We start from the raw sequence: 25961 nt of genomic DNA, 5'->3' as shown, positions 1-25961 counted from the left end.
CATAGCTGAATACCCTACTATGCCTGAGTATCCAGACCATACAACTGTGTATTCACAAAACCCTCCCAAATCTAATGTAACGTACAGGAGCCTAATTCCAGGGCTATAGACCCAAAGCATGTATATTTAGTTTGAATATTAAATAAACTCTCTTTTCTTCAGATGCAGCAATAAATAACTTCAAGGTACCACAAGGGTCAATGCTGCAGTGTGTACACAATAAAAGTAATTTATTATGGTCTTGCTTCACAGGTGTCTATAGAATAGTATACTCAGCAAAAAAAAAAAAACACCTAACTGTGAAGAAGCATACCATTCATCAGAATGACATGCCATGGTAATTATTTATGTTCTTTTGGGAATATAGGTTCCAGTACAAGGAAATCTCTGTTACAGCAGCCTCACTTCAGAAAAGTAAAAAATAATAATGCTTATATAAAAGATCAGCAAATTACAAGATTCTAAACCTGAATTTCCACAATTACTTTTATTTTCAAACGCAAGAGAGGTAAAGCATATGCTTTCACACTGTAAATATGCATGTAACTGATCTTAATATGGTTCTTATGAGATGCCATGTTTGAATACTTTGACAAACACTAATACATGCTAATTTTCCTGTGTGAATATCCAAACATGGTCGTTTTTTTGAGGAAACATGCAAGTTTGGCTTTGTTTTGTAGGACCTCAGCTTGGCACAGTACTTTCTGACTCAAGGCCAATTTGATATCCAAGTTCTATGCTGCAATCCTACCTCCTAAAAACTCTTAGCACAACTAATCTGTCAATATTTTCTGCCTAGCTAGATTCCTCAGAGAAATGGCCAGCTGCTCCCATCCTGTAAGGTTTTTCTTCCATCTGGAATGCAATACTTTGCACAAAGTGCTGTGACAGCATTGATTTAGGCAACATCAGTTCCCCTCCCCAACTAGAAAGCCATCCGCTGCTGGCATTCCCACCAGTGACAAACCTGAAAGTTCATTTCTGAGTTAATGGGGATTTCTGGCTAGCTAGATCTGTACCGTGAGCAGATCTCACCTCTCAAGTATTTTAATGTTTTACTTTTTCTTAAGATGTCTGAAATGCATAAAAGTGTCGAGCTTATTTACATTTCACACAATTTATTTTTCAAAACTTTTAGTAAGGAAGTGATCTTCAATCTTGGCTCTTAAAAAAAGAAAATAATGAAAAGGAGGCTTTCAAAAATGTATTTGCATGAAATGAAAGGGTCTTACAAAATTAAATGTCTCTTGCATTATCTATTGCGTGCCGTGTCTGGATTTTGCTAGCTAAAAGGTTTAATTTGAATCAAAGAGAAAGGTTTTGCCTGTGGATTTTAAGAGAAGTTAAAGGTCTTACACTGGCAGAGTAGCCTCTATTAAATTCATAGCCACCAGGTGGCCCCATAGCACTCGCTCATCTAACAAACAGATTTCAGTTTCCCTGTAGGGAAATAGGGAAGGAGCTGTGTAGTTTTATGTTCAAAGTTATGGCTGCTTGAAGTTCTAGAAGGAAAACTGCCTTGAATTTTATCAGATTTATATATGTGTGCGTATATGCATATATATGTATGTATATATGATATTGCCAAGCCATAACTGAAGTTCTTTGAACTGCATACGTATTTTACTGTGCATTCATGCGTATGTACTTCACCAATCCAAACACAGGAGTTTTCCAAATGTTAATAGGTATATGATGCTCATGTTTTGGGGTTTCTTCTATGTCAGATACTGGCATAGAAAGGAGAATGAGGTTTTGAGGTGTCACAGAGCAGCCCAGTTCTACAGCGCCCTTGTATCAGCCACAACAAAGTCTAAGGTGGCTACAGTTTCCAGTGACTTGCCTGCTGTTTCTTCAGCTTTTTGCTGTCAGTCCTAAGTGAGGTACATTTTAGCCATCTCAAGGCATCTTCCTATGGGGCCCAAAATCCATTTGGATGGTCTTTGCCTTTTGCTGATTTTGTTCTGAACAGAATTTGCCTACAGGATGGTCCAGTTGGCTTTTTCTATTATAAGTAAAACACCCATTAGTAGCACAGCCAGATTTCACTATGTGAAATATGTAGGGCTTTGGGAAAAAAACAGAAAGACTGATGGGTAGCTTCACATGAACTCTTTCGCACACTTCAGTATGGCTTCGGAATACGTCCTCAGGATAGATCCAGTTCATACATTTGTAATGGGTGGTAGACCATTGGCTACCAAAGGACTTTGATAGTAATGGCATCAAAGAAAGCAATTCTGCCAGTTCAAATGAGGGACCTACACAAGCTGAAAGAACTAGATTGAGATGACTAGATGGGAACCTTTAGCATGAGTATGCTTAGACTTCCTCAAGTTTTAGTACAGTAAAAATCACTGCTAGCTACACTTTGATCAACATGAAGAACAGTATCTAATCCAGCTTGTCATTCCAGAAGCAAATATTAACAGAGTATTGCAAGGATTTCTCCTTGTACCAAAGGGAATCTGGTCTAACTAAAGCATATAATAAATTTTATTTACCTAACTCACACTATCATAAAGTAGTGACAAGCAGGATCACTCTATGCAGCACTTTTCCAACTTAAACACTAGCAAGTAAAGGGAGCGCAGATGCAACTTCAAGCATCCTTCCTTCTCTTCAGAACAGCAGATCCAAAAAGAGATTTAAGGGCTGCAGTCAGATGTACAGAACTGTGCTGGTTTTGGCTGGGATAGAGTTAATTTTCTTCACTGTAGCTAGTATGGGGCTGTGTTTTGGATCTGTGCTGAAAACGCTGTTGATAATACAGAGATGTTTTAGTTGTTGCTAAGCAGTGCTTATACTAAATCAAGGACTTTTCAGCTTCCCATGCTCTGCCAGGTGCACAAGAAGTTGGGAGGGGACACAGCTGGGACAGCTGACCCCAGCTGACCAAAGGGCTATTCCATACCATATGGCGTCATGCTCAGTATATAAAGCTGGGGAAGAAGGAGGAAGGGGGGACATTAGGAGTGATGGCGTTTGTCTTCCCAAGTAACCATTACGCGTGATGGAGCCCTGCTTTCCTGGAGATGGCTGAACACCTGCCTGACCATGGGAAGCAGTGAATGAATTCCTTGTTTTGCTTTGCTTGCGTGCGCAGCTTTTGCCTTCCCTATTATACTGTCTTTATCCCAACCCGCGAGTTTTCTTACTTTTACCCTTCCAATTCTCTCTCCCATCCCACCAGGGGGGAGTGAGTGAGCGGCTGTGTGGGGCTTAGTTGCCAGCTGAGGTTAAACCATGACAAAAACCCATAGGGCATACAGGATCCAGACTTGTTTTGGCCACAGGGGAATCACGATGAGAACGAGGGAGAAAAGAAAGGTGTTCTGTTGACTGAACAGCTGAACTTTTGTTGAGTACATGCAGTAAATTGTTACAATACAATAAATTGTGCTTTTCTGACAGCCAGACTTACACTATCTTAATGAGGAATAGAGCATTTTGGTGACTCCTGTAGGAAATCTATTAAGCACAAGACAATATAACAGCCACGTAAGTACTAGAAAAGTATGGGTAATTTTGTGAAGAGCATGACAGTTGCACTGAGCAATATACTTCTGGCAAAGGAAATGGAAATGTGGTTGCAGGACATTTTGTTGGGGAGTTGAACACTGTTAGCACAAGGTAGAGTGCAGAAAAGCCAGACTTCCTGCGGTTAGGAACTCCATGCAGGAGTAGTAGCTGGAGCCCTAAGTTAAGCACCTAGAATGCACCAGAGAGGCTATTCTGATTTTGATGCACCTATAGGTTTAGTGAGGCACTAGCATTTCCCATTGCCTAGCTGTGAGCAGGGCCACAACCTGAAATTATACTCTTCAATGGAGTTTGAGAAGCAGGAGCTTAAGACTTCAGGAATACCTCTCCCCTGAGTTAGAAGAATGGCTTTGGACTGTGGATACTAGAAGTAAGCCCTTTTTTCAAAAGAGCAAATACCAATCCTGTATACCTACCTGTAAAAAGTGTGAATGATCCAATCTTTTCTATAAAGGTCTAAAGGCTAGAAAGCTAACCCACGGGGGAGAAGACCTCACTTTATCCTCAGTAAGAATAAAACATGCAACTTCACCAGAATGTGTAATACCTACCAGCAATGAAGGCAGTTTTGGAGTAGGAGGAAAAACCTTCTTCTGTATCTCCTTTTAAAGCTTTACTGGTGGGCAGTAAGTGATTTAAGATTCGCTGGAACAAGGAGGCATGACATTGTAGTATGATGGTTAGGATACTTACCTGAGAGAGTCTTGGGCTGTCTTCGTATTTTATTGACCAGCTGTAATGCCACCATCTCTTAAAAGAAAGCCATAACTAACATCCCTGCAGAGCTTGGTCCTGTAGGAACGAGCGTGGTCCATGCTGCAAGAATGCACTTACTAGACGCTGAAGTGGAAGGTTAATTATATCTATATGATTAGGCACCAGCGTCAGACTGGCAGGAACTGAAGCCACTTTGGAACAGGCAGAGAACTGCAGATACTAAAAGAACGTTTTTTGAACTTTGATTTAAAAAAAAAAATAACTAGGTGACTCCAATGAGAAGACTTAATTCTCCTCTCAATAAAACCAATGCAGCTTGTTATTGATGACAACAGAAACAGAGATGGGTCTAAAGTTTGTTGACAAGATGTAAGCATGGAAAATATTGGCACACAGGTGCTTTATATTTCAAGTAGAGCTGCAAAGGATAAAACTGAGAGGTATATCTGAAACTACTCAGGCACATTGTCAGCTAGGAAAGAGTAGGAAGCCCCTTCTACTCAATTAGTCGTACTGAAACCAGGATCAGAATAGAGAGGTCTTGAACTCCAAACAAAGCAATGGATTAGAAGCAGCTATTTATGTCTTCACAATAGCCTGAGATAGAAGATACTATTTTTGTGGTGGTAGAGCAAAACCATAAGCCTTCTGAAATACATTCTCTTTCCCTCCCCACAAAAAGATGACAGTAGGAAGAAAAAAGTGTGCATGTAAAAAAGGTGCAGTATATGTTTATTTAAAATAAGTACTTATACAGAAACACATTGATAACACGTGGAGAATTCAATCAGATTCTTGCTCCAAGTTATCTTTCCCTCACAAAGTAATACAAGCTGAAGATTAGACTTGCTATTTGGCAATGTAAACATTAAAAAAAATAGGATGTGTTTCCATTAGGATGTACTTGGTTACATTTTAATTCTTGGCTCACCTCATGTTACATGACACCCATAGTTACGACTATAAAGTTGGAGTAATATTCACAGAAGTTGGACCATGCTCAAATACACTATTTGTTGTAATAAAACCAAACCAAGCCTGCCCACATGTAACAGGTGAACCATCTTTAGATTAGCTGATTAAGGTTTCAACTGTAAAAGGAATTCTTTTGCCTTTTTCAGTGCCAGTTTCCCAGCTTACGCTTTTTATTTCATTTTGAACCATAAAATTCAGTCTATTACATGAGATAACGGATCACAAAGATGAAAACATCCACCTCATTTTCTCTGAAGTTATAGTTCAAAAAGGTAGATGCTGACATAGCATTATACTGAGATCCAAGAGTCTCAGTGTTTAAATTTCTACTAAAAAACTTGTAAAAGGTGCAAAAAGTGTTGTGGGTTGACCCCAGCCAGCAGCTGAGCACCCACACAGCTGCTCACTCTCTCCCCTCCAACCCCAGCAGGACAGGGGAGACAAGAGCAAAAGCAAGAAAACTCCCAGGTCGAGATAAAGGCAGTTTAATAAGCGAAGAGAAGAGGGGAAAAAAACCAAACCACCAAGTGATGCAAAGGCAATGATTCATTACCTCCCACAGGCAGACCGATGCCCAACCAGTCTGCAGACAACAGCCACCTTGGAAGCCAACTGCCCCCTCCCATCTTCTTCCTCTACCCCTTTTTTATTGCTGAGCATGATGTTCTCTGATATGGAATAGCCCTGTGGCCAGTTCAGGTCAGATGTCCCAGCTGTGTCCCTCCCAAACTGTTGCCCACCCCCAGCCTACTTGCTGTGGGGGCAGAGCAGGAAAAAAGAGAAAGCCTTGACCCTGTGCAAGCACTGCTCAGCAACACCTAAAACACTGGTGTGTTATCAACACTGGTTTAGTCACAAATATGAAACACAGCACCATATGGGATGCTGTGAAGAAAGTTAACTCCATCTCAGCCTCATCTCATCAAGAAACCCCAAGAATTCAGCTATTAATCTGCATGAGATATCACATCAAAGCTCACTATCTGGAAGCCCAAAATCAAAAGCAAGTCATCTACTGTAAAATGCTTTCAGCATATGAAACAGTGTGTCAAATTTATCAAACCTGAAAGCAGTCCACTACAGTCACTACTATTAACATTTGCAGTAGTGGCTTTGACCAGTGTATTTATAAAACGAGTAAGTAGTAAGGCCTTCCCCACACATACAACTTTGTATGTGAGCTTGTGGGACTTGTGTCCACATTATTAAAATTGGCCTGTTTTCCTCCTACAGTTTGGACATTGTTATTTACTGTTTACTCCCAGCAGGTTGTAAGCAGTATTGTACAGTAGATATGCATAAATAGAATCATAAATTAAAAAAGCTAACAAGGTGCTCAGAAAGGCAGCTCAATGACTTTGCCACTGTGCATGAGAACTCGTTATTAGTTTATGATGCTTGCTTACTCTAGTTCCCTAGTTCCTGGGGGGGGGAATTAAATATACAACATCAGAAGCTGCAGTTTGCATGCATTTCTTCTCCTGCCCATAAGTAAATATCCTGGGAGCGGAGAGCAGAAGTGATGGTCTGTGGAAGTCAGCAGTGTCTCTTCACAGAACCTGAGAGCTTCTTGGTGTTTGTAGGAATGACTGTTCATTAGATCCAAAATATCTCAAACAGGGCCACTCCCAAAGATGGTAGGTTTTGATTCATCTACCACGAAACTCATTTCTGTTAAGGGTAAAGGTGTTGAGCACCACGGATGTTTAACCCACTGAAAGCCTTCAGGAGTTGAGAGCGTAAACGGTGCATAGCTTTCTGGCACTTTCAGATGTTTAAAGGCAAATGTAGTCCCTCATTACCTCTTCGGGATACTACTCCTCACCTCCAGAAAGTAATATAGGAGAGCCAGTAAGAAGGTCTCCATAAATAAAACAAAAAAGGCCACTGCAGACTAAGACTGCCCACAATAATTAATCCGTAGCACCAAGAAGTATTTAGTGATTCAGGTTTACATGCAAAGGCCACTCCTGCAGAGCGTTAAGGCTCTGCCGGTGCAGGTCAGTACTTGCAGCTCTGCATCGCTGGAGCAGGAGCTGCGTTGGGGCTCCATCCCAGGGGAGGTGCCCTCCCAGCAACTCAGGTGCTTTTCTTCATGCAGCAAGAGCTTTCTAGGAAAGACTGGGCTCACTTATAGTCAGATTTGAACATGAACTAAGCAAGGTTATCTGCCCAGGGTTTTAAAAGTAGCATTGCTCACTGAAGAGATCTGTCATGAATTTGAGAGGCTAAGGCACAATGAGAGAGAGCGATCAAGGCCATGATTTTCCATGTCCAACTTAACACAAACCAAGAAGGCTCCACTTCGAAGCGAGCTGAAGCCACTTTAAGGCATATGGGGGCACAGTGAACACTGATAACAGCAGCTGTCAAATCTAAACATGACTAGAGATTTTTCTCTTTCCAATACATGCAGGTGACCCAAATTTGGGTTCTGGGACACTGGTGAACTAAAAAAACATAGCTTTGTTTGAGGTATTAGAACTTTTACAGCTTGTGCACGGCTCTATTGCTTGCCACGGGCCTCGATGCAGATCTGCCAGAACCACCAGAATCGCTCAGGCTCTGCCCTGGGTAGATGTTTTTTGGGCAGGCTTCGCTCCCTTGAAAATGAGCGGCAGCAAAAGCAGCAGCCTTAGCTCCCCTTTCCTCTCTCCCGCCTTCCCCGCAGCAGGTCAGGCTAGCAGCAAACAGGGATATTCTCTATTCCACGGTGCTACACAGCAAGCAAGCTCACTTCTAAATATATCCAAACCGAAGTTTCTAAACTGCAAAATAACTACAGTTCTTACTGTAAGTTATGCAGAAAAATGTAGGTTACACCTAATATTTCATGGTAAATGTAGTGTTATTTAACTTTTTTCCTTGTCCTCAGTGTAGCAGATACTAGAGGCCCATCTGAATGAAATTAAGACTTCCACAGAAAGTAACAAATATGTTTACTTTCTGGGTTTTTTACTCCCTGTCATAACAAAATAGTGATCATCTTGCTTGCTCTTCATGAGAGGACCTTTTGATACACCAGGCACTCCTTTGTTACACACCGTTGGCGATTTTCCCTTAGGGAGAGGCTTCTTGGTTACTGGGGCCAAGCTTTCATTTGCTTGCAAGTTTTTGGTTGAAGGCTGACCTTTTGTGGAAGGCTGCGCTGGCTTTTTGGTCACTGCCGCTTTGGCTGAAGTTTGAGGAAGCCGTACAACAGATAAGGGAGTGCGTTCAGGAGGTTTGGATGAAGCGGGTCCAACCTGAGGGGGTCTACTGACATTTGGCTGCCTATTGACAGCTGACGATATGGTTTTGCTTGTAGATACCAGTGTAGGTGGTGACTTTGATGCTTTGCTAACTGCAAGAGAAGGTGCAGAAGCGGAGTGTTTTAGGACTGAAGTGGTTTTCAGGTTCCTTGCCAGGTCAGAAGCTGTTTGTGGAGCTTTCTGAGGTTGCCGAGACCCAGTTCCTGAGGTCTGAATGGTATTTTCAGAAGGAGGTTTTGCAAGGAGCTGCTGAGAATGTGCAAACTTGGCAACAGCACGCAGATTTGTAACAGGCGGCCGGGCAGCTCTCGGAGCAACTGAATTCGCTTTGGTTTTAGTGACAGATACAGGTTTGCATTTAGCAGCAACACGCTTCTGTTTTGAAGCCATTGTTTCAGCTGTCCCAGGCAAGCGAGACCGCTGTTTTTCAGAGGACGAGAGGGCAAGATTCAGTGCTGGTGCCGGGGAGCTCTGAGCCAGGGCAAATTTCACCTTGGGAGCATCAGGGGACCGAATACGTTTGCGCAATGTTTCGGAGTGAACAAGAGCCATTCTCGTTCCTGCAGATGAAGAGCTTTTGCTTACAGGCTGCGAAGGAGCAGAAGCTGGTGAGTTGTGGGCAGGAGACTCCAGTTGCTTTGAGGTGCCAGCTAATGGTTTGAAAGGAGACCGCGTGCCTGTCCCTGAAGACCCTTGTAATTTGGACCTGACTGTCAATGACTTGGCTGTGGAGGATGGGGGCACTGGCACTTTTGGTGATGCCAGGGCAGGGGACTGAGGACGTTTAGATAAAGCCTTCTTGGCACTGGCCCCGAGAGCTGAAACAGGAGTAGGGGGTTTTGATGGCTGCTTTTGAAACATATTGACAGCTGACATTGGATTCATGACAGGAGGCTCCTGAATTCTAGCTGACGAGCTGGGGACACTGTCACTGGTGACCCCTTTCTGAAACGCCAGGATTTTTTGTTCCAGAGTTGCAAACTGAAGCACTCGGCACGGATCATATTTAAGCAGAAAACCTTGAAGAGTGTCCCAGCCTCCACCAACACGTACCATCACATGCTTGCCATGTAGCATCTGAGAATGGGGGAAGAGGGGGTGGGAGCAGGAGAAGAACAAGAGAAACTTCTATCTTGTTTTATGCAGCACTATGTCTTCATCTTACATTAACATCTATTGAAATTGACTAAAAATAGGACCTCCTTTCTTACAGGGAAACATTTTTAAAAAAGAGAAATTATGTTATAAATGAGGCTTATACTTCTCAATTCTTTTATTAGGTAGTTTCTCCTGCAGAGACAGTCACTATGCATCAGGAAATAATGAAAGCATATATGCAGAAGACATTTTGACCATTCTGTCAGCATCTTTATTTAGTATACAGAGTTTTGGATACAGGCTTTGTTCAAATTATGGATGTCCTCGTAACATTTTAATCCCAGAAACTCTTACGCCTGCTGAAGACAGCACTCAACTATCCTATAAATTATAAACCCCAAGCATCCAGATTTGGAACAAGCAATGTTCTCAGGATATTCTATTGCATTATCCTTATTTATAATGCAAGTTGCTACTGAAATTTTAGAAACACCACAGGGAAACATTAACTTGCTTAGTTTAGTGTGGTTGTAAAATCAATAGTTGTAAGATCTAATTAGCTACACCTACTTTGAATAGGAGACGGGATGACGTGATGTCCCAACCTAAATCATTCTGTAATTCTAAAGCCATACCATAAAAATGAAGTATTCCACTTAAAAGCATTTCTCTCCCCATTATGAATATAAATTGGAATTCTGAGAAACTACTTACTCGTATGAAGAGTATTTTATCTCCCAGTCTATAACGTCCCTCCGATAAGTATTCAATTGAAAATCGATGGGAACAACTGCAGGGAGGATCTTCTGCTATATGTTTAACCTAGTTATTAAAATTGAAAGCATCCGTTAGTATTTTGACAGAAGCATGTGTTTAACAGTTTATTGAGATATTTAATACAAGAAAAGATACTGATATCTTCATCTTAATCTAAGAAAACACTAGAATTCTATTCCCTCACAAGAAAATCTCAGCTACCTAAAGCTTCAAAACGTAGCATAAAAGATTAAAAGAACAAACTGTATGTACAGACAAATATTTCGAGTTGTTCCAATCCAATTTTGATTATTTCTTCAATTTTAAGTTATTTCTACTTTCCCTTTTAAGATTTGTCCGTAACCCTATGCATAGTAGCATCAAATTCCAACCACAACCTTGTAAAGACACTGTTACAGTCTCTAGAAATTGAAACGAGTGCCTGGGTCTCTCCTGTGACCGAATCCATTGCTACACCTGACCCAGGGCTACTTCAGCATTCTCCTTCAGTTTTTGTAAGGCTTTTGTAAGTCAGTCTTCTACGTGACACCCAAGAAGGAAACAACTGAAAAAAAGGAGAAAGGTAGTCCCCAAATAAGTTCAGGGTTCGAGAAGATGTGCCTCTTACAGCCACTTAGAAACTTAACAAATTGGAAGGTCAAGACTACTGCCAAGCAGGAAAAATTGTGAGACTTTTCAGAGAGAGCGAGGATCTGGTGGCTGATATTCCCAAAGAAGCAGAAGTTTTACATTAGAAGACAGAGGACCTTTAAAATAAATGAATTTTTAAGTCTCAACATGCATTTTTAAGCAAAATAGGAAAGTTGCTCATCATTACTTTTGGACCAATTCACAAGATGTACAAATCATTTCCTTTTCTGCATACATATTCATTTCCAATTGGTACAGCTACAGAGGTTTTATTTAAAGTCTTTTGAAAAAGAGTTTTATCAAAGCCTACTATAACATTTCATGAAGTTTTATGAAAACATCAAATTGAAAAGAAGCATACGTTACGTCAGAATATTGACACACCAGAAAAATTGAATGAGAGCATTTCTTGTACTCAAAGAAGCAACGAAAGGGGGCAGGGGGGGGTTGGAAATCAAGGCAGGTTATATGCACCGATGCATTAACTCCAAAATATATGACAGCATTTTGCTTAAATTTTCAAAAAAAATAGTTGCTTAAAGGAGGTATACCCTTCTGTTTTCTTTTTAAGGAGGCTCACAAATACTAGATGAAAAACAGCCTATGTTTACTGAGCCAGATCATACAAGTACTAAACTTAGAGTTTCATTTAAAGCCCATATCACAATAAATAAGTAGTACTTACTGCCTCATGTAGCTCCCCATGGTGACAACATGACTTTGCTGGGCTAATAGGCGATGGTGGTCCAGAGGTCATCAGCAGAGTTTCTTCTAACTCAATTTCTTTCTCTAGTTTTACTAGTACAGGAGGTTCAACTCCATACCTCAACACAAATACAAAAGTAGAGTTTAATTGCTAAAGAAAACAAAAAGAAACTGATGATAACAAACATGCAAAATTCTGAGTAGCTTGACTGACAGGGAACAGCACTACATCAGTCAGAGGAATAACTGCCTTGATAATGCAAAGAGAAGGAGCAACTCTTGAGTTTCTAGTAGAAGTCCTCCCAAAGGTGGTCTTGGAGCTACCAGAGAAGGCAGTAAAAATACTGTCAAAACTACACAATTTACCTCACATCCAATTTAAACTATCTTAAAGCTTCCAGCTCTGCACTAGAAATAAATTAGAAATCTAAATTTAGAGAATGATAGAGATACCTGCCAAAAAGCTTAAAAAAATGAAGACCTTAAAACTGCACTTAATGTTCAGCGAGTTCTTCCAAGATGCACAGACATCTATAAGCTGAATGTAGTATTTAAACATACAGCTATAAAAACCAGTGTGGACCAGCACTTCTCTGTGAAAAGAGCCTGATAAATATTTGAAAAAATACTCATATTGTACGGTGGTCCTAGAAAAGCTACTCATTACTTTCTGCACAGAATTAACATCTACTGTATTGCACTTAATGACTGCAGATGTCTTAACTTTGTCTTAGCTTTTAGTTAATAGAATATGTTCTTCAATTTCTTGTTAAGAGTGTGTATGGATCACATACCTGGATACAATGCGTCCAATTTCCAACAAACAAAGATACACTTGTCTTGGATCCTTGTGCAAAACTAAAAGGGAAGAGAATAAAAGGGAGTTACAGCTCATATTTACTGTGGGGAGGCCTGTGCAATTAGGCACAAAGGGAAGATAAGGAATAGATGACTATAATTTTGCCATCATTCTACCCAGAGGCAAGCTACATTATCATGGATAAAGCACTATATGTTTTCCAACTCTAATTTTCTATTCCATAAAGTGTTTAAACCCATCCTGTCACTCCTGAAATGAAACTCTTCTCCACCTAAGAGAAATATGCTTTATTTGATTTTATGCTGTTCGTTCTTGATGTGAACTGGAAAGAAAGAGATCTGAGAGCTTTCCCTTCCCTATCCCAAAATATATTATAGCAGTCTTAAAGATGAAGAGCATTCAACTGCAAGTAGGAAAATATTCTCCATCTGTTCACGCTTGTGCATACAGACACAGATAGGCACATACACTCTATAGGTGAACAACTGTAGGAGAATACGCTGCAAGGGATCTAGCTGACAAGTGGATGGCTACGCAGCCAGTCAGCCTAAGTGGTTTAAACCCTTGGCTGTGAAAGAATAATCCGGGCAATTGTTACCATTTCAGTAAGCAACAGATCCTTTTTCTTATCACTTTAAAAGTTCTGGGTGCCAGCAGGGTCCATCCATATGGCCAATTCACCCAGTTGCACTAGAAAATACCACTTGGCCAGTGGCAGCTCCCCTACCCCATGCTATACCCTCATTTCACCCCTCCCTATCAGCCCCCACCTCCTGCCCCATCCACCCAAAGGTTTTCTTCAGAATTTGGTATCTTTGAGGGGATCTATCCAAGAAAGAGGGTCAAAACCCTTGACCATAAGAAGGAGGCGAGAATGACATCGGTTTAAGAAGCAAACACTCAGGTGCAAACATCAGATACTGACTGTGATCACAGAAAAGATGCAACACTATTTCAGATATGTCAGTAGCACGGAGTTTTGCACTAGGCTTTGCTTCTCAGGGACTGTGCCCACATTAACCCAGCTAGCACCCGATGCAGAGGCTGCTTTGCACCCCTCAGTTCAGAGCAGCTCTAACAGCTGCACACACTTGACTGTGTAGACACACTAAATCATGATGAGGAGAGCTGAAGAATGAGATGGAAGAATGGAGTGATAGCCAAATGGTGTGTAGGTGACAGTGGCATTTCTTCTGGGTTTTCTTGATAACTTTGAAATGAAAACATTCAATTATTTTTACTGCTGCACTGAATAATAGAAGAGGCAGAAGGAAAGCAATGTCTGTTTTGGTTTCTTGCAACTTCCATCTTTAGGTGTGCAAGAAAAAGGAAAAGGAAACAAGGGCCATGAACAGAGAAAGAAAATAGTTCAAAAATTTCACACACAAGTAACTACTTCCTCTCCCGCCCCCATTTCAGCCTCAAAATGGAGATGCTCTCAATATGTTCTAAGAACATACTTGTATGAATGCTCTAGAAAACAAGCCATCCCTCTGCTTTCTTAGCCAACTAGGTATACTGCCTAATAACTTAGAAACCAAAGGCTAGGAGAAGGGTCATTCAAATCCCCTCCACCCACACACATGGCACCATTCTTTTCCCCACCACCATCAAGCATAAGAAATGTGAAAAGCCATAGATACAATTTTCGTATGGTGTAACATTTATATGAACAAGCCTGACTTTCTTCATACCGTGCAGTAACAAAATTCAGTAGAAACTGGAAATTCACTCTGAAGAGAAGTCTAATGAGCCAGCTCTGTATTTACAGATGAAATCTAACATCTTTCTGATGTCAGTTTTATATTTAAAATGACTTTGCTCTAAATAAGACTGAAGCATTTCCTAAAGTATAGGCTGAGTATGAAGTCAGATGTTCTTGTTTACATCATCTACTCCAGTTTTTAAGTCTACTTGTTAAAAGATCCAATTATGAAGGGTAAATCTAGAAAAGAAAGTTGGTGCAGCCATAATCTAAAAGGTACTAGAGGTCATTTCATCTTTCTTTTTTTTATAAGTGCTTTTGTCAGCTGTAACAGATGAGGCACAATTTGCCTGAATCCAGAAGAGAAAAATCCCTAGCAGAGATCAGGACATTTGGCTTGATGTCAAAGGGTATCCCATGATGGCTACTCTCCCCTTCTGCTGCCTCAGGAGCCACTGAATTTATTTCCTTCACAGCCATCCACACTTTTCAGGAGGTGTTGCTATATGTATCTGATGGGAAAAGGACAATTGTCAAATTGTCTTTCCCTTATCTCATTAATAAAGAATGGCTTGGAAGTTTGATGGAGAACATCAGTGGAAAGAATGTTTCATCAAGGAGGCTGCATGTCTGCTCATTTCGACTGCCAAAAAGGCTCACAGAAGATATTTATGCCACAAAGCAAGCTTGTGTCAAGAGTTACAATCAGACTTCAAAACACTTCTTGGCTATGAGCGAAAGCCACAGCATTAGGAAATCCTGTCTGCTTATCTCAGGGAGGCTAAACAGGTTCTAGTTACCCATCCACTTACAGGACCTAAGATGTTTAAGCAATGCAATTCATACAAGTTGAACTGAAAAAAATATTAAAACTAATTTTCTTATAGCTCAGTTCTCCTACTCATCTGTATTTCATGGCACTGAAAAAAAAAAGATACACTCCTTAGTTAAATCAGAATGAGACAGATGCAAATGAGGATATTTTCTCAACTATTTTAAAAGGTGACTTATCCAGTAGAGAAGGCATGGGCAGTCCAACTAGCAGGGAGGAGAGCTTAAAAGAAAAGCAGTAATGAAAACAGTGCCACCCATTTAAAAAGCATTAAATGGCAGTGTCTTCAAGAAAATGTAGTAAATATTGTGACAAATTCATTTGATTACTGAAAACAAAGGTACTTTGCAATTTTTTGCTATTCTGCTTGACAGGCAGATATTTTGCCTTTTTAAAGAAAAATAAAAATAAACCCAAAAAACAGTATTTGGCTTGCTACAGAAAAGTTTGTCTTAATTAATTTTTACTGACATAATAGCTGGTAGAAGAGCATTTCATTATTTACCATGTGATGAAAGCACAGTTCCTCTTAATTAACAGTCAAAAAAATTGTATTCCATGTGGAAGTATCAGTCTAGAAGCTGTTTGTTATAAGGGACAGACTGTGCACTGGGGCAGGCATACACACAGTTGACTATTTATTTTTATAACTAGCTTATTAAATGGGAAAATACAAATGGTTTAGAGTCATGTCAAGCAGGTCCTGAAGTAAATGTTAATTACCAACAGACTGTTGTCACTTCAGGCACAACGCCCTGATGTAGTTACCAAATTCAGCAGTCATGAATGCATTATTCTGAGGGCTTTCTGCTACAAGAATGAGCTCTAATACCAAATAAAGGATCTTATTGTCAGTTGACTCCATGGCCCTGTGGTCTTCCCGCACAGGGAAAGCAAAACCGCGCTTTTCTCCTCTGTTTCTCAGCAGGCCTTTTTACTGAAGGAAAACACACGAGTTTGCTGCACAGCTGTCACTCCTCCTTTCCTCCCACATGGCAAATTTTAGAAGGTTGGAAAAGCATCATGCAGGTTAGAGCAGTCACTGAACTGATTTTTCAAGGCTTTTACGGGAACACCGCCTTAAAATAAAAGCATTAATAGCTTGCACAAGACAGGTACAGTTGTGACAAAGGCTTCACGAGACTATACACCAGAGATCTCCCTGACCAGGTAGTTATCCACATACAGATCAAAGCAAGTCTTACAAAAAGATAGATTTACCTAAACCTTCAGATTCAAAGAGATAAGTTTCATCAACTCCAATGGCCCTACACCAGTTAAGAAAGTTGGCTGTATTATCTCTGGCAAAAAAAGATCCTGATGGAGCATCCTTCTTACATGGAACTTTTCTCATAGGAAAATTCTGGCAAGGGAAGAAAACAAAAAGTACATTGTCCACATCAACATTTCCAACAGATTTCAAAGCATATTTGCAAAGGAAAATAAACTCTAAATTCAGAGTACAGAAACAGCGATTAGTAACTATTTTGTGCTCAACCCACCATGTATTCTATTAAAAAAAAAAACTATGCTAATGTAGAAGGCATTCCACCTTATCTTTGTGAACAGTCACTGAGTGAACAATCCTTACAGCTCTGCAACCTCTCCCAGAACTGCCCATACAGTTGCTTCCCCATTTCCCCATGAGCTGGGGTTAAAGTCTTACCGGTGGTTTCACAGGTCTAGATAATTATTCCCCCTTCCCAAGCTCTGTTCACAGCAGCAGAATGAGCAGAGAGAACCCCAAATCAACTAAACTATACTTAGCTGCCAGATTTCAACATTGTAGAGCCCGTTCTAGAAAGCGGAGGGAATCAAAAGGGAGTAAAGGGTAGTTTCCTTTAAAACAATTCCGTACTTATTTGGCTTTGAATTGGTATCTTCAAAACTAAAGAAACAGTTCAAAGGTACACAAGTTGGGCACCTTGTCCTCCTTAAAAAAAGCCCTAAGGATTTGAAGCATCCATATGGCTCTTGTATAATCCTAAGACTGCTGCCTTGTCATCCCACCCACCCCCCAATTAATAATAATTCTAATATTAGTAATTATATTACTTACTGGTAAATATCCATTATTTAAAACTACTGTTTTACTAGATAAAACAGTAAAAGGTAAACACTAAAAAAAATGGTCTGGATATGGTGAAACAGTTCCTCCTGCCCCCAAGGGAAGCATTACCAATCAAGGCACATTAGTTGGTGATCTACTATTTGACAAAGCCAAGCATTGCTGTAGCTATCCTGGGTACCAGTACATTGAACATACGCTACTGCACCAGCATTACATGGGTTTATACTCCAAAGTGACACATCACTTCTTCTCATTGTACAAACACAGACTGCGAGTTGCTTGAGATTCACGTTTCAACTCAGCCTTGGTTCCCAACAAAAACACTGAAGCCCACCTTCAGGTACATCTCAATAAGGATATTTTCATGGCTAACCTATATACTAGAGTTTAGCCACCAGTTTCTGGAATAAATCATTCCACCAATTGCCAATAGATATCTTGTTACCAACCCACACTGATGTTATCAGGGGAACAAAATCCAGACTTGGACTAGACATTCCTCTGGCAAGACTTCTGAAATCAAACTAAAAAACTAGTAAGGACATTAGGATTTCATTAACAAAGTGAATAAGTAATTTGTTGCATAAGGACAGTTTATCTATATATAACGCCGCGCTGTTCATCGGTCTCCGGATACACTGCACACAGAATGCCACTTTGGGAAGCCTCACCTGCTTTCCTTCTACTACTACTAACAATTAAAGACTTTATATATGTATTAAAAAATCACAATATGACTCACCCTTAAATTATTTGAGCTACAACATTTTTTGATTGTGTTTTGAAGAACACCAACCAATTGACAGAGTAGTACCCCATTATCAAGTTCCTCCAGCAGTTGTTCTGCTTTGACTTCTACTCCTAAAAAAAGGTCAATATTAGAGTTACTCCACAGAAGGCAAAGAAGTTTCATGTGAACTTAGAGGCAACTCAAACAGCATTCCATCCATCATATAATTTACTACAGTGTTAAAGACTGAAAATTAGTAGAAATATATAAGTAAACTAAAATCAAATATCCACTTAGATTTTAATTAGACTAACAAGATTCAGAAATATAAATTAGAACTATTAATCATCCTACCTCTGAGAGGTGGCAGCTAATAAAATCCAAAACGGAAGCATGCATTTTAATGCAATTCTCCTAGCCATTCAGGCTCAAATACACCAGATCTTAACAGTACTATAGATATTAAGTGTCAGCATTGACTGGAATATTGGAAAGTGCTTTGAAACTTATTAGACAGTGATTTATTTTTAACCTCACCCAGCAAGCCAGACAGCCAGATTGACAGATCTTCTTGCATAGGCACCAAAGTTGCTTCATGCCGCACAGATATCCATTGGTCATACAGGCACACATCTGCCAAACCTGGCCCATGTCTGGGGGTCAGAGGACTTCGGGGACTTAAGGGAAGGTCATCTCCAAACCACACCTGCAGAAGATTTCAATAAGCTGAAGACAGCGAGCCTGTAATATTTGCAGTCAGATGACAAAAACTTGCAGTTCTGAATTACGCTAAAGATCTATTATTCAAAGAGTGAGTGTTTATTCCCCTTCAGACAGATACATCAAACCAACAAAACAGTAATCACAAACAGCGCAGCTCTCATTAGTAACTCCTGTATCAAAAGTACTACTACATTCGTTCTCTTGACTTCTTTGGATTTAAAATTACATACTTTCCTGAATATTAAATAAAGAAAACATGCATTCAATTTGTGGATTTTTTTTCCTCAGCACATTTTAAGTAATGAAATCTGCAGCTTATGATATAATTTACCGCAGACTATTGATTTCTCTGATCAAACATTTCAGAGGCGTTTTGTGTTTAAATCATTAAAATTATGATGTTAAAAGATGAAACATATTCCCATGCAAGAACACAACATGAACATGAATCCTTAGCATTTATCTTAAGGATTGCATTTTCAATCTGAGAGGTACCTTTACATTTCAAGAAAAGGACCACACTGAAAGTTCACGTACAAAATTCCCAAAGACAGAGTCCTTCTAGTATTCTTAACTACCTTCCTTCAGTTCAGTGTGTGTATAAAATATATTTATTTATTTGTACTTAAGTGATTAACTAGAATACAGGGTTTTTAAAAACACCTCTTAATCATCAAGCAAGTTTTAAAATAATCTCAGCCTTTGACTTCAAAACCTTCCTAGGTAACAGCACTTCGGAAGAGAAAGGATCACCTATCATATAACACTGGGTTATCTATCTTGCCACATTGCTCCATTTGTAAAATGAGAAAGTTATTATTTCTTTTTTTTTTTTTAAACTAGAGATAACTCTGGGGATTCTAGCATTTCATCTGCTTCAGGGTATACCTTTGAATAAAAAAAAGCATTATACAGAATTCAAACATTACAAAAGGCATTTACCTGAACTGCATTCTGCATGGTCATCTGCATTTATATTAGTTTCTCCCCCTGGGGAAAGAGAAGAAAATTTTTAATACAGTCCCTCCTGCTTTCATGAAAATCCTAAGAAAAACCCACCGGTGCTGTTTTGGCAAAATATGAGCAAGTCTAACCAGGAATGGAGGGGGGAAAGAGGGAAGTATCTTAGCAGCTAAGGTTTTGATCCAGTAATCAGTCAACTGCAGTTCTCTGCCCTTAAATAAAGCAGCAGTTATTACAGCACAAAGTAGCAACTAACTTCGTATGCATAAATAATACTCAAAGGTTTGCATGATTTTACGGAGCTGTAAGGCATTTACTTTGCCAAAGAGAAATACTAAAACTTCAAACCATTCTTGGATTTAACAATGTTGTCATTCACTCCTTCCTTCTCAGCTATCACAAGCGTATCTTGTACGTGCATGAATACACATATAAGCATCCTGAGTTTACATTAAATACTTTGAAGATTATGAAAATCTTAAAGCAAGAAAATAATTTTGAAGATTGAGATTTCTTCTTGCATAGATACATGAAAGAAATCAATGTTTTTATTAATTTCTATTGGGATTTTGACTTAGATTTCCAGGCAGCTAGCACATGCCCAAGTTTTCAACAGAATGCTGCAAACTATTGCAGCAATATGGTTATCAGGACAATCCCCTGGCAAAACAATCCTTAAGGAAAGTTTTAAAGGCAATCTGGTCAACACCTTCTCTCCTGAAGCCAACACAGTATTTTCCAGCAATGCTTTCAATTATGGGAAAACCCAGCACAAACTCCGCACTGGGCTGGGGATCAGTAAGTCTCTCCACATAGGCTCCAGGTCTAGAGATGTGCAGTATTACCAGGTTAGCTGCATACACATGCACCAGAAGGAATTTCCTCAGCATAACTCTCCACAGTGGTAACGGCGGGCATTACAACCTCAAAATGTACCTGTCTGTGTCTCAAAACTAGTTAAAACCAGCTTTCTTGCACCGTTACTTAATAGCTGCAATAAAACTTCATCTTACTGATTAGGCTGGAAACCAGATTGCAGACATAGTCAGACAATTTTAACTCATCTGCTTTCCTTTAAAAATTAATAACTCCCCTCTCCTGTCCCAGATGTTTAAGCTTTATACATAGACAGTATTCTACTCTCCTCCTCCATCTGTTGCACAACCTCACCTTCCTATGGCAAAAGGCCGAATAACCCATCACAGAAGACGCAGGTATCATAAAAATTTTCACCCTACCTCTTACCCAGAAAGCAGAACGGTGCCGTTTCCTCCCTATTTTTCCCTCCCACTGCCTTGAACCTCACACGCTATGTAGGACCACACACATCGGGCATTTCAAACAACTTACCTCTACAACCAGCAAACGAGCAACCTGTTTGTTTTCAGACTGAAGCCACTTCCTTATATCAGAACTGCTAGCACTTCTCAAACTTTAGGAGAGACACTTCAAGTGATATCTTTCCCCCTCCTTTTATTTCTAGGGAAGAAAAAAAAAAAAAGAAAAAGAAGAGACATCCTCTCCTTGATGTCATTTTTCCTTCTATGAATGAACAAGGGAAGGGCAGTGTATATACCAAGCATTACTAATGAGCATGTTATGCTTCCCACAGCTTTGTCCAGGGGAATACATTTTCCTTTAGCATAAAAAAGCTATTGTCCCAAGAGAGTCGCAGTAAGAGGCTTCATTGATCAAAAAAAATAAATAAAACAACAGCAGAACAGCCAGTAGAGAAGTTGGTCTCATTAAAATAAGGAGCGCCATATAGGCTAACAAGAGCTGTAGCATACTAACTGCCAAGGGAAAACAAAAGGCAGCCTAATTCACAGGGAGCGCTCAAAACACGAACAAAGCAAAATATTCACACAGCAGCTATCACAAGAATGCTCAGCATCTGCAGTTTTGTGGCATGCCTAACAAAAAGTAGTCAAAAAAACTAAAAAAAGGAAAAATAAAAAAAAAGATGAGATTGAGGAAAATTGTGGCACTTGAACTTCAAGGGCCTGCTCTTCTAAAACAAGTTATTTTGTAAGCCCATATGCCAAAGGGCTCTCTAGAAAATCAAACGGCTTCACTTATTATCAGGGCATCTGAATAACATTTAACAAAAAACCTCTGATGATACAGACTACCCTGCACAAATTTTGAGTTGAAAAATTAATATAGTAACAATTACCCATTTTCAGATCCCAAACAGTCCAGCTCTGAGAATGCAGGGAATACAGATTAATATAGCCTTATCACTTACAGGGAGAGGCATGGGATGAGAAGACCCAGAAGTCTGCCACGTTCAAGTAGCCAGCCTGCAAAGGTGCAGAAGGTGCCGTGGTGAGGCAAATACTGCAGTACGAGGTAGAGTCATAACCAAATCTGACTTCTTCTAAAACCAGTTGGGTTCCCTGCATCAAAAAGCTGTACATAATGAATGAATCAAGTATTTGGTATTGAATTCAGTCAGCTCCAGCTAGAACTGTTTCAGTTTCTACACATGCCAGTTTTTTCAACTCACCTTCATTGAAAAGGCATTTGGTGTTCAGAGCTCACAGCTGTGAAAGAGAAGACCCCAAAATGAAAATGTACTGTATCGCGTCCCACCCATAGCCTCAGGCTGTGCCATTCCCATCTCCAGGCCAGCCGATACGCCCAGGGTGCCTAGGAGGGCTCTCTACCTGCTTCACCCCTTAAAAAGGGGGAAGCAGGAGAAACTTGCAAGCACTTCCCAACCAGGGGAGCAACCAGCCCAGCTCCAAGCTCAGCAAGTGTAGAGGTCCCTGACCCCCAGCACCACTCCCAGAAAACACCTCATTTCTGCTGGCAACAGGCTCTGTGACATGGGAGGAGAGGAGAAAGGCTGTCTCGTAGCTCCTTACAGCTGGATCAATACAGTGACACTGATTTACTGTGAGACAGGCGGTCAGCCCCAAATGATATACTGGGGAAGGGAGGATCTGCCTTCGGCTGGCCGACTGCCAAACCTCCGATAAAGGACTAAAGCTATGGATCAACATTAGGAAAGAGAGGTGAGATAAAAGGTACCTATCTTCTGACACGTGGCACAGGGACAGGCATTTCAGGAAAGGGGCTGCAGACATACCCCGGACATGACCACACAGGACAGCCTCGCAAGACTGTAGTCTGCTTCTGCTCTCCAGAGATGCCCACCACTTTGCCCCCAGGCAATCTGAGAAACAGTAAAGTCAGCAAATACTAAAGCACTTTACGCAAATACTTCAGGGTGCTTAACACATGCCCTTAGATGCTACACAAGATAGCCTGCTTAGTATCAGTTGTATCAGGTTTTATAGATCATTCACTGGGACCCAACCAGCAAGACACGCTACACTAATTACAAGCCATTCTGTAGCACAAGATGAACCTAGTCCAAGTCCCATTTTACTCGACTGCACAGTTTACAAAGAAACAAGCAAACAAAAAATCCATAACTCCACAGATACCTAAACCAGAGATGAAGCAGCCATTGACCTAGCTTAAGTGGAACCTAAAGGGATTCAAAGACTCATTAAAAAGCCTTGGGTTCACAGACTCATTAAAAAAAACTTGGGTAGAAACACTTTTACATCTTCACCCTATACTTAAGATATATCACACATCATCTTCTATTCCATCAACACCAAAAGGCAGTCACAACAGACTAACCCAGAGCAGCTGGAAATTGTAGATTAGTCTTGACAGTATCTACTGAAACCCACGTTTTTAAACACTCTGAAGTGAAAGAAGCTGTCAAGTCAGTATTTGTTGAAACCTGCTACAGGATAGCCAAGATTTTTTTTGGTACACATATCCTAACATGCAGAGGAAAAGAGGCAGGCACAACAAGAGACATCCATGGAGCGCTACTCTCTCCGTCACTACAGCAATTACAGAGCCCTTTGTTGCATTACTGAGTCAGCAGGAGCTCTGCTTCCCTGGGGAAGCCTCAGAGGCACAAAAGAGAAAGAACCAGACTAGTCGGTCCAAGGTGAAGGACTTTAAGGTGGCAACCAACTCCTTACATTAAGGCACGCTGGCTGCTCTCCTTCTGGACTGCCTTTCCGCACCTTTTGGTGACAGCACACACAGCAGCGAGCCCGCTCTCCCCTTCCAAAGGGCAGCAAAGGCACCTGTCAGGGCAGAGAAACCCACTTGAAATCAGGGAGGAGCAGTTCACCTCAACAGCTGGCATCTCTGCAAGAGACATGCAGATGGCTCCTTTACTACAAGAGCATGCAGTTTGGGGGGAGGCTGGTTAACAGGAGACACGCTACCCCTGCCGCTTGCTCACGTTCACAAACAAACTCTTCTCTCCCTCCCATTTCCACCCCACACTTTGTCCAGCAAGTGATGCTCCCCAGCACTGAGGGGGAGCATCACTTGACATCCAAGAAGCAGGCTGCTGGCTGGCCATAGTCAGGAGGCGTTTATTATGACTTAAATATAAAATCCTGTCTTATTACGAAAGATCCACCCAGTACATTTAGAATTACAAATGCATAGGCCAGCTCTGCCTTTTAGCTCCTAAAGGTATACATGCACTTATTTCCCATGTCTTGATCTGATACTATGCCAAAGGTGACACACAGCATCCCTGGAATACAGCCAGCTTTTGGGCAAAGAAAGGAGCCAGACATTTTTTCGGCTTACTAAGCAATACGAATGAGTATTTTAGCCAAGAGCACTAGGGCAGATTTCCTACAAAAACAGCACTACATCCTCGAACGCTTGCGTGAGGCGCAGGAGAGACTGGTTTGAAGGGCGTTATGCAAAAACTCTCCCCTCTCCCTTCCCCACGGTAAGTTTCGCGGCACCTCACTTCCAACATCGATGTCAGCGAGGCTAACTCAGCCGGGTGGGAGCCGCTGCCCCTGGAAGGGTGACCGAGCCCATCCCGGTAACGGGCTTAGCCCAATACCGGGGTCTGTCCCCGCTGCACGGGGCTCCCCGCGAAGTGCGATGCTCAACACGTTTTCAGCGCTGCCCCTACAGAGAGGCGTAACCGACCGAGTGCCACCGCTCCGGAGCTGCGCGCCCGATGCACCGCCGCAAGCGGGACCCCGCAGCAGCGCCCCGGTCCCCACGCAGGGCCGGACTCGCCGCCGCCGCTTAGACGCTCCTCACCTTCCCCGCGGGCCGGGGCCGGGGCCAGGGTACCACCACCCCCTGGCCACACCCCGGTGCGGAGGGAGCTGCGCACCGCCGCTGCCCCTGCCACCGCCCTCCTCTCCCGCTGCCACCGCTCCACCGGCCCCGTGCTGGCAGGGCAGGGCAGGGCAGTGCGGGGCGGGGCGGGGCGGGCCAGGCCAGGCCGCGCACCCCGGTACTCACCGGCAGCCGCCGCCGCGCCGCGCTCCCCCCGCGCCGCGCACCAGGGCGCCCCCGCCCGCCCCGCGCCGGCCGCTCGGTTCGAAAGGGCCAATCAGCGCCCGCGGGGCGGGGCCGGGCCGGGCGGGCGGGGCCCTGCCCGCCGCACCTGGCCCGAGGCCGCGGCGCCGCCCGCCCCTCAGCCCCCGGGCGGCCGGTAGAGCCGTCGCGCTCCCGCCGCCCGTTCTGGCGCCGCCCCTCGCGGCTCTCCGCTGTAGCCGATTTACCAGGGGGCAGCCCGGGGGTCTCCACTGGCGCCCCCGCCGGTTTGGGTGAGGTCGCTGCGTAGCGGAGCAGCCCCTCCGGTCTCCCCCGGGGACGCGGCCTTTGAGGCGGTGCAGGGCGCAGGGTCACAGCCCCGCTAGCAGCCAGGCCCGCCCGGTCAGGCCCCCACGGAGGTCAGGGCAGGCCTCGGTGTCCCGGCGGCTGCGGCGGCACGGCCGAGAGGGCTGCTCGCTCGGGCGCTGCGGCAGATGGCCCTCCCGCCCACGGGCCGCTTCGGCTGTCAGGAAAGCAGGGGCCTCAACGCCCCCTCCGTCGTGTGTCACCAGCTGCGTTTGAAGCAGTTCTGCTTCCCGGGGGCGGCGGTGGCGGGTTTGGTCACGGGCGGTGGGAGCAGGGTGCCGGGTGCTCGGGGGTCAGGGGAAGCGTCTGCCCGTCGAGGCGCTCACACCCGAAGAGGCCTTTTTGCAGCAGGGCGAAGAGCTGTTTCTGCGCCCGACATCTTCCTCGCACTGCCAGCAGTGCAGGGCCACGGTTTGGAGGACAGCATGGCCGGCACGTTGGTGTTCCAGCTCTCCGGTTTTACGTTGCTCGGAGCAGACCCTGGCACAAGGAAACCACCCTGCCTAGAGCCCCTGGTAGCATCAGGGAGCCCGCACCGCCTCGCACAGCGTTCAAACTCGCTTACCTGTTTTGGGGGTGTTGCTGATGGTACTTTTCAGAGCCGCTGAGCACCGACAATCAAAATGTGTAAAGGAAAACAGCCTGTGATGCCCTTTCACAAAGTATAGATACTGTAGAATTTGTACTTTGAAATAATGCAAAGGAAGTTACATGT

General features: G+C 42.5%; 1 protein-coding gene across 6 annotated transcripts; it reads right to left on the bottom strand.

The window, feature by feature from the left end:
* Positions 1–4978: 4978 nt before the first annotated feature.
* Positions 4979–25324, bottom strand: GAS2L3 (growth arrest specific 2 like 3). 6 transcript variants are annotated; one of them, XM_075497920.1, is made up of 12 exons: positions 25129–25324; positions 22053–22089; positions 21720–21955; positions 20894–21022; positions 19523–19570; positions 18395–18563; positions 17870–17988; positions 16278–16419; positions 12494–12557; positions 11680–11818; positions 10302–10409; positions 4979–9566 (listed from the first exon to the last, which is right to left on the bottom strand). In XM_075497920.1, the coding sequence occupies exons 5-12, from the start codon at positions 19550–19552 to the stop codon at positions 8178–8180; spliced, it is 2160 nt and encodes a 719-aa protein (XP_075354035.1). In that variant the 5' UTR covers positions 19553–19570; positions 20894–21022; positions 21720–21955; positions 22053–22089; positions 25129–25324; the 3' UTR covers positions 4979–8177. The 6 variants fall into 6 exon arrangements, with proteins under 6 accessions (XP_075354035.1, XP_075354009.1, XP_075354029.1 ...); XM_075497894.1 differs by having other exon boundaries at positions 21792–21955; XM_075497914.1 differs by having other exon boundaries at positions 21792–21942.
* Positions 25325–25961: the final 637 nt, after the last annotated feature.

The sequence above is a fragment of the Mycteria americana genome, chromosome 1 (assembly GCF_035582795.1).
Source record: "Mycteria americana isolate JAX WOST 10 ecotype Jacksonville Zoo and Gardens chromosome 1, USCA_MyAme_1.0, whole genome shotgun sequence".
NCBI lineage: Eukaryota > Metazoa > Chordata > Aves > Ciconiiformes > Ciconiidae > Mycteria > Mycteria americana.
Note: the sequence above shows the minus strand (reverse complement) of the source record. Positions and strands in the feature narration are given on the sequence as shown.

Coding starts and splice junctions, on each gene's coding strand:
- GAS2L3 (XM_075497920.1), bottom strand. CDS start 19,552: ATGCAGATGACCATGCAGAATGCAGTTCAG. Junction 12,558..16,277: donor CTTTGAATCTGAAGGTTTAG/GTAAATCTATCT, acceptor CTTCCCTTTTAG/TTTTGCACAAGGATCCAAGA. Junction 9,567..10,301: donor ATAAAATACTCTTCATACGA/GTAAGTAGTTTC, acceptor CCCCATTCTCAG/ATGCTACATGGCAAGCATGT.